At 34.5% G+C, this 7765-nt stretch overlaps 1 protein-coding gene across 1 annotated transcript; it reads right to left on the reverse strand.

The window, feature by feature from the left end:
* Nucleotides 1-1479: 1479 nt before the first annotated feature.
* On the reverse strand, nucleotides 1480-7276 carry LOC122587181 (acyl-coenzyme A oxidase 2, peroxisomal). Its single transcript, XM_043759275.1, has 7 exons — nucleotides 6692-7276; nucleotides 5325-5440; nucleotides 4042-4922; nucleotides 3306-3485; nucleotides 2632-2798; nucleotides 2112-2235; nucleotides 1480-1807 (listed from the first exon to the last, which is right to left on the reverse strand). Exons 1-7 carry the CDS (start codon nucleotides 7162-7164, stop codon nucleotides 1646-1648), a joined length of 2103 nt encoding a protein of 700 aa, XP_043615210.1. The 5' UTR covers nucleotides 7165-7276; the 3' UTR covers nucleotides 1480-1645.
* Between the last annotated feature and the right edge of the window lie 489 nt (nucleotides 7277-7765).

The following is a 7765-nucleotide window of genomic DNA, read 5'->3' on the forward strand; positions in this document are numbered from 1 at the left end:
CTCTTTTTATATCAGTCATTAAAAGTTGAAAAACAAAAGCCCCTATTTTGTTATCAAAATGACGTCGTTTACGTAACAAAATGAGACTCATATTAAAGTGAAATGACTTGAAAAAGAAATAAAAATAGAAAAAGAAAATCGATTGTCTAATAGGAACAAACCAAAATATACATGGAATTTGTTTGCACGTGAAGTTGGTGAAATTAGTTTGCACTTTCTCAAATTAAAAAAAATGGCAGTATGATATATGTTAGAATCAAAACAAGAGGTGAATTGTGAATGTGATTTTCTGACAATCCCATTCCGTCTGATAGTGGCAACCTCAAACCTTTGTTCACAAGTTTCATGCAGTAATGGAGTATTAAGAATATATAGATTTAAATTATTAGAGATCGTACCATTAAAAATTATACACCACATTACAAGCCAAAAAAAGTAGGGTAAGCAAAAGGCTGGATGTAGATCTGCTCATGGGTTCATGAATCCATTAATTATGTAGGATAATGTATATATTCTTGTTTTGTATCCAAGTACCTCATCTTGAAAACATTTACATATAAATGCATAAAATAAACACGGCAAATTGTGTTAGCGGATTAAGAACCTTGTTAGCTTATTTCATTATCACAATACCATGACTCCAAGCCAACACATCTATATAGAGATTAATAGCTTATTGCACGATCAAAATTATGCCTCTTGAGTAATGATATATGTTAGTAAAACACTATAGTTTTATCCACATGTTTTTATATCGTCAATGAATGGTTCTTGAATCGAGTTTTTTAATTGATTGTTTCCTAAAACACTGTGAGAAAGTAATTAGTCCTGACGAGTGACGACCAAGTGTTGCCAAAAAAAGGAACGTCCCTAGTTGTGATCAATTTATTGCATCTAACGCTACTCCCTAAAACAGGGTGTTAGACTCTACTTGCAGAAAACAAATCATTTAGTACTAATAGAGTGTATCGTTATCCTCATATTTCCGCAAGAATTATGGTTTATAGGACACGAGAGCAAGTACTCGCGCGTTGCGACGGTAAGATGGTCAGGGTGATAGGTTATAGAAGGTGTATGTCATAGAGTGTCATAGCCAAATGCCTTAGCCGTACAGGCTCCGACCTCGGATTTAAAAATTCGTCGAATGTATATCAAATAACATCTCTAATGAAAAAAAATGAAATTTTAAGAACACTCATATAATTTTTATAATTTATCGATGTACGGTTTTTGAAATAAAAGATTTTGAAAAAATTAGAAGAATAAAATGATTTATGAAGGAGAGAGAAAGTTGTAAGCATTAATGTATAGTACATCATGCATTATTATGTATACATTATTGATATTGAATGTTGAAAAGTAGATTTGTTTTATAATATAGTATATAGATGAGGCCACTCTATTATTTAAACCAAGTTGTAGGTGCATTCAACAATCCAAGACAGATGAGTAACTTTATATGTTGTATCAATATAATAATAGACCTGTAATAGCAATTTGCCATTGAAGATATAGTGGAAATTAAGTCGAGTCATTTCACTTATGAAACAAAAAAGTAACAAATTATACCACATTTTTCTTTCTTATTTTCAGACTAGAGCATAGTCTTACCTTTATGCTTTTTCCGACTTATATGACCCTGTATTTAGAAGCCAACGTACTGAGTGTATTCTGTATAAGCTTCACCTGGTGACTGCCTCCCTATTGGTGCCCTTATAACATAATCAGGTAAATCAAATGCATCAACAAGTTCTTTAGCGATATTTTTCACCTGGAAACTTAGATAATCCGCCAGCTTATGAATTGCCTGCCGAAAAATAGAAAGATGGAGTGCATCAGTCATACATTTGGGACCTTAAGAAGAACGAAGACTATTAATGACACATTTTAGATGTGCTTTGTTTTCAAATTTTGAAAAAAAGGATGGGTGCTTTTTGGGTGTGTACTCTTCGAGTAATTATGTAATCTTGATTCTTGAATAATTAAGAATTATATAACCAGAACTGGTTGTATTAATTTACTCAAAACAGTAAGAACGGGTCCATTAACCAGATTTGAAACATAAATCCAAATGGTAAGTTATTTATGATAATGGTGTCGATCTTTAATACCTTGGCTTTGTTAGGAGCCACATAATCCACATTACGGTAAGTTCCTATATCGTTCCATATTCGATCCAAAGCATAAAGATCACAAACAAGCTTCAAAGCAGCTCGAGAACTTTCATCTGGGCAGCTGAATCACAGAATATATAGCAACATTAGATCACGAAAACATATAAAGGATATGGCAATCTCAACAAATTAAGTAAAGAAGGGATCAATTTAGATTACTACAAAAACAAATAGGTCAACAGATTTCGCCATAATTGTATTTTGATGCAAAAAACCTCACCATCTTGTGAAAGACATTAGGATTACCATGAAAAATAATATCTATCTCCATATTTGACGCACCAAATATTTATTAACATGAAGTTGTGGAAGGAGAGTGTTTCGTGTCAACCAAACTCAACAGGTCCTATTTTGACCAAACCCATTCTGACCTGCTACCCAACCTATCTAACCTGCCATTTTGGTGACTCTACCATACAACATCAAGAAGGATAATGAGAAGTAGATATTTAGATACCTCTTGACGGCTTTAATAAAGCTTTCAAGTATGACAGTTTCAATGTGGGATTCTGCAAGGGTCAAAAGATGATTTAAACATCTATTCCATGCACCAAAGCTCCCAAGAGTTTTTGTATGCTTCTGTAGTCGGACAGCAGCACTTTGAAGCAACCGAGATGTCCGATACTGCAATTGTCAATGCCATTGATACTTTTAGCATACAATTTCAAAAAATGCAAATGTTGACTTTTTATTAGATATTTCTGTGAAAATCTGGAATTATTCTGGTAAAAGTTTATAACACAAGAACCCCATATGAAACTCAAAACTCAAAACAGACTTTCCTTTTTATTAAAGTGTAATAAAGTTAGTCTTAATATAAGTTTCTACATGTACCCTAGAGCAACCATTTCTATGCCTGATCACAAACAAATGCAGCATTTTTTTTCCCTTTTTTGTGGCATAAGATTCTAACCCAAATGATCTTTTTGCTCAATAGCAATCGTTTTAACAAAATTGGTGATAATGATCTACAAGTTTCCTTAGTTTCTCTTGTTAGGTGGCATTTGATTAACATTCTAAATAACAGATAAAAAGTTAACTGTCAAACACACTCGTAAACGTGTAAACAATCTAAATATAGGTATTGATAATACTGATTTATAAATGTAAGAAAAACAAATTCATAATTACCCTGAAAGCATCCAATTGAAATTTAGGATCTCGTAAGTGATCTTCACCTTCCCACCTAGCGGTCACCGGGTTTGGCTGGGAAAGATACGTATTCATAGACTCTCTCAAGTAGTTCCATGTAACAGTAAACGTCCCACCCCGGAACTTTTCCTGGTACTGCTTCAGGAGATCACCTGCCACCTGAAGTACAAGAAGGGATAGAATACATTCTAAGTATACAAACCGAAAAACAACATCAGTCGACCATTACTGAATCTTCAAGAAAAATAGAGGTCAGTGGCAATGGCAGCCCATTTACTTATCGTGGATTTGGGATTAGTTTTATCAATAACGGGTCAAGCAGGTAAAGAGGGATATAATTAGCTTAAAGCAGATCAACACTACCTGAAGCGAGGACAATTACATATATGTCCACCCAAACTTACAAAATTACATATATATCCAAATCATGCGTTAAGAACATCGTACTTTATGCTCTAAATAGTTGTATTTGGACATATATGTAATTTTGCAAGATTAATTGGTATAATCTTAACTTTAACGAAGAAAATCCCAATACAACAGCTATTGTTGGGGTGTTTAACAGTCGACCTGGCGTTGCACTATCTTTAACATTGAACTTCTTCGAAATTCTATTATTTTTGGAAAAGTGTTTAGATTTAACCCACCCAATGACCAATAGGAAGACAATAACCTGTTTTGATAAGGTACTGAACCTGATTTAAGAAAACTGTACCTGTTGTAATAGCACAGTATTATCTCCTTCAAACGTCTGAAAGATATCATGATCATTTCTCAAGCTGCCAAACCGATTAACAGCAGCATAGCCATGGCCTCCACAGGCTTCCCTACAAATGCTCAGAGACTTGGCCGTATATGAAGTCACATAAGACTTAAGCCCAGCCGAGAGTGCATGAACATCCGCCACCAATTGCTCATCATGGGTCTTCTTCATTTCAGCATATTTTTCAACCAAATGGACCGTAGCAAAATGAAATGCATAAGTTGATGCCAACATTGGCATTAATTTATGTTGTTGGGATTGATAATCAAGAATGCTAATTTCAGGCTGCTTTGGAGGCCCGAATTGTTGTCTAAGTAGTGAATATCTGATAGCAATAGTGGCTGCAATTTTCAGTACACCAGCTGAGGAATAAGCAAGCCCAACCCGTCCACCTACAAGTTCACCTAAAGTGGCAGCAAAGCGTTTATTTATAGTTGGAAGGGTACTTGTGTAAGTTCCATCTCTTGACACGTCTCCAAATCGATTAAGAAGATTATCCCGTGGAATTCTTACATCACGAAATCTTAATGCACCATTGTCGACTCCATTTAGACCCACTTTATGGCCACAGTCATTTATTTCAACCCCAGGAAGTGTTTTGTGGGTTTTTAGATCCCGGATTGGAACAATAAAAGCATGAACACCCATATCAGAAACGACTTTCTTGTCGTGTGTCGGTAGCATAAGTTTGGCAAAAACAGACGCAAATTTCCCATGGACTGCAGCATTGCCAATCCACCACTTTATGGCTCCGTCATTTGGTGTGTTGATAATAAATTCATCCGTTATGGGATCAAAGGTAGCAACAGTTTGGATGCCTTGGACATTTGAGCCTTAAAAATCAAAATAGAGCCCGTTAGTCGTCTTTTCTCTTTAACCTCACGGTCAAAGGAAGTAAAATGGCGATTTCAGCTCATTCATATGTAAACAGTCAAACAGATCATCGTACTTGTTTGACAATGGACTGAGATGATAGAATGTAAAAAAATAGCTATAGACTAAACAGATTAACAGGTCAATGTCACTCTAACTTGTATCCAATTGCCCATACAGTCCTCAAATTGTAGATTTGTTTATTTTGATGAAATTAAGTTATTATATTCAGTAAAAATAGACTTTCAATCAAAGTTCATATGTCGATTATCTGTGTAATGTACCCGACCCATTCTGACCCAGGCTCATGAGGGACCCGCCTGTTCTGCAACCAATAATAGGAAGTAAAAGAAAAGGCATACCATGGTGAAGCTCTGTCATGGCAAAACATCCAAGATACTCTAGATTGTCGATACCTTCAAAGTATTTATCCCTATGTTTCTTGGTTCCCAAATTTAGCACCGAGCCTCCCCATAGACTACATAAACACAAAGAATTTAAGATAAAATGTGAGGAATTCCACCACTCTGGTACTATCTTAAACATACAATCCTTTTAGGCATAGATTCAACTTATGAGTTTTGACCATATTTGTTAAAACTACTGTCATCGTGACATACAAATGACCATTGTATGCCAGAATGATGTTCAGATAATATATTGTTTAATGACCATTGTATGCCAGAATGATGTTCAGATAATATATTGTTTGAGTAACTAAAGTACGTATGTTTGTTTCTTTATTGTTCGTTACAACATGTTTAACATGCATTTGTCATTACAAGCTGATTGCAAAAATGTTTCAAAAAGTTGTAGTTTTCCCACTTTGGTAGTCATAATCAAACAACAAACTTAGATCCATCATTAGATCACATGCATAAACAGCACAAACGTGGACCACTCTATGTACAATGAACACAATATAATGTAAAATCGAATCTACCGTTACTCTTGTAAACAAATTAAGACCTAGTTAAACAACAAACAAAAATTAGCATCGGCTAATCATTATCTTATATAATCCTGCATAAAAGGTTAAATTAGAGCATATGCATATCTATAGCTCTCAACTATAAACAGACAAAATAAACCACAAAAAGAACAAGCAGACAGATACTAGCATCACTTATCATCTAGTATCAATCTCTTCCAAGATACGATACTTTATCTACATTAAACGATACCCTTTTTTTGTTATGCAACTATCGGCTGCGACATTTGGAATAAGAAACGAGTTTGATGACATTTGGTGATTCTCGTCATTTTGCACTTATTATGCAAAGGTTGGAGGGCCTTTTCTACCATTTAGGTAGAAACTGGAAGCAGCCTCTCTACTTAGGTAGAGGTAAGGTCTGCCTACATCTTAACCTCCCCCATACACCGTCGAGGTATTGGAGCTCAAAACCCGCGGAAGGCGGCACGAGCAGTTACTTACTTCCTCTGATTTGTCTATAATAACTACAGTACTTTGTATATAATTTGGTCTCGTAACAAGTAGACAACAATTTGTTTGCTAGTAATTTATCGATGGACAAAACAAAATTATAAGATAAGTAAAAATAATATGCACTTATAACCAACATTTCATCTAATAACTAATGGATCATGAAATTAACAAATTAACAATATTCTCACTTTTAATTAATTTTTGATGACATAACCAATTAAATAAATAAATGAAGTCCAATTTTATCAAAACATAATTTTTTTAATAATATAAAATTTATACCTGTACTGAACACCCAATTTGATACCAAGAGACATATCAACACTACCAACAGCTTCAACAAAAGCAAAATACTTAGCAGGATCTTCAACAACATATTTCAATGGTCTAATCCCACATTCTCTAACCACACCCACCAACTGTTTCAAACACAATTCCCTATACTCATCTTTCATTATCTCTATTGGTGTTTGTAATTCAGGTCTTGTGTTATTAAAATACTCAAACACTTTTTCTTGTATATCTCTATGTTTTCCTCTTATGTAACTTGATAGTTTTTCTGTGCTTACTGTCATCTTTGTACGGCCGCCGGAACATGGGTTGTGGTCAAGGTGGTTGTGGTGGTTGTCGGACGGTGGGTTGAGGTGGAGGCTGAGGTGGCGGAGACGGCGGGTTGTGGGTTGTTGTTCGTAGTCGATGATGTCGTTGACTTTGTTGTTTGGTGGTGGTGGTGATGATGATGATGCAGATGACATGTTTGATGAAATGCTTGAAAGAAAAGATTAAGATTGATGAAGATGAATATATGATCTGTGTGTGTATGTATGTATGTGTTGAATTGAATTGAATAAAGAAATGGAGTTTAGTTTTTTAATTTATGATATGAAACGTGGAAGTATGGGAGGTGTTTGATGGTGGTATGGCATGGCCATATTATTACAAAGGAAATCTAATTTATTTTACTATCTTTTTTTCCCTTAATAAAACAAATTATTCATTTAACTATTTTCACCTAATATACTTTTAATAAAAAAATACCTTAATGAGATTATTTATAAATAATAATCAACTATTTCGACTTTTAAAACAACTACGTTAATACATTACCTTATTTTAAAATAGTTATTATTACATTAATAATCACACAACCACCATCGTCGTCATCACCGTCATCACTATCTGTCATCCCCACAACCATTCGTCGTTTTCATCACCGCCGCCACCATATCGTCGTACCACATGAATATGTGACTACTGACTAGCGTTATAAGTGTAAAATGATATAAATTTTCTAAATAAATCAGTTCAATAACAATTAATCATGATATCTAAGAATTGAGCTGCCTACAAAATTAC

This window comes from Erigeron canadensis, chromosome 2 (assembly GCF_010389155.1).
Source record: "Erigeron canadensis isolate Cc75 chromosome 2, C_canadensis_v1, whole genome shotgun sequence".
NCBI lineage: Eukaryota > Viridiplantae > Streptophyta > Magnoliopsida > Asterales > Asteraceae > Erigeron > Erigeron canadensis.

Bases quoted from the DNA above. Each gene is read 5' to 3' on its own strand.
- LOC122587181 (XM_043759275.1), bottom strand. From the start codon at position 7,164: ATGTCATCTGCATCATCATCATCACCACCACCACCAAACAACAAAGTC. The intron at 3,486-4,041 runs GTACAGTTTTCT...CTTGTACTTCAG, and splicing joins ATACTGTGCTATTACAACAG to GTGGCAGGTGATCTCCTGAA. The intron at 2,236-2,631 runs GTATCTAAATAT...TCTGTGATTCAG, and splicing joins TTTATTAAAGCCGTCAAGAG to CTGCCCAGATGAAAGTTCTC.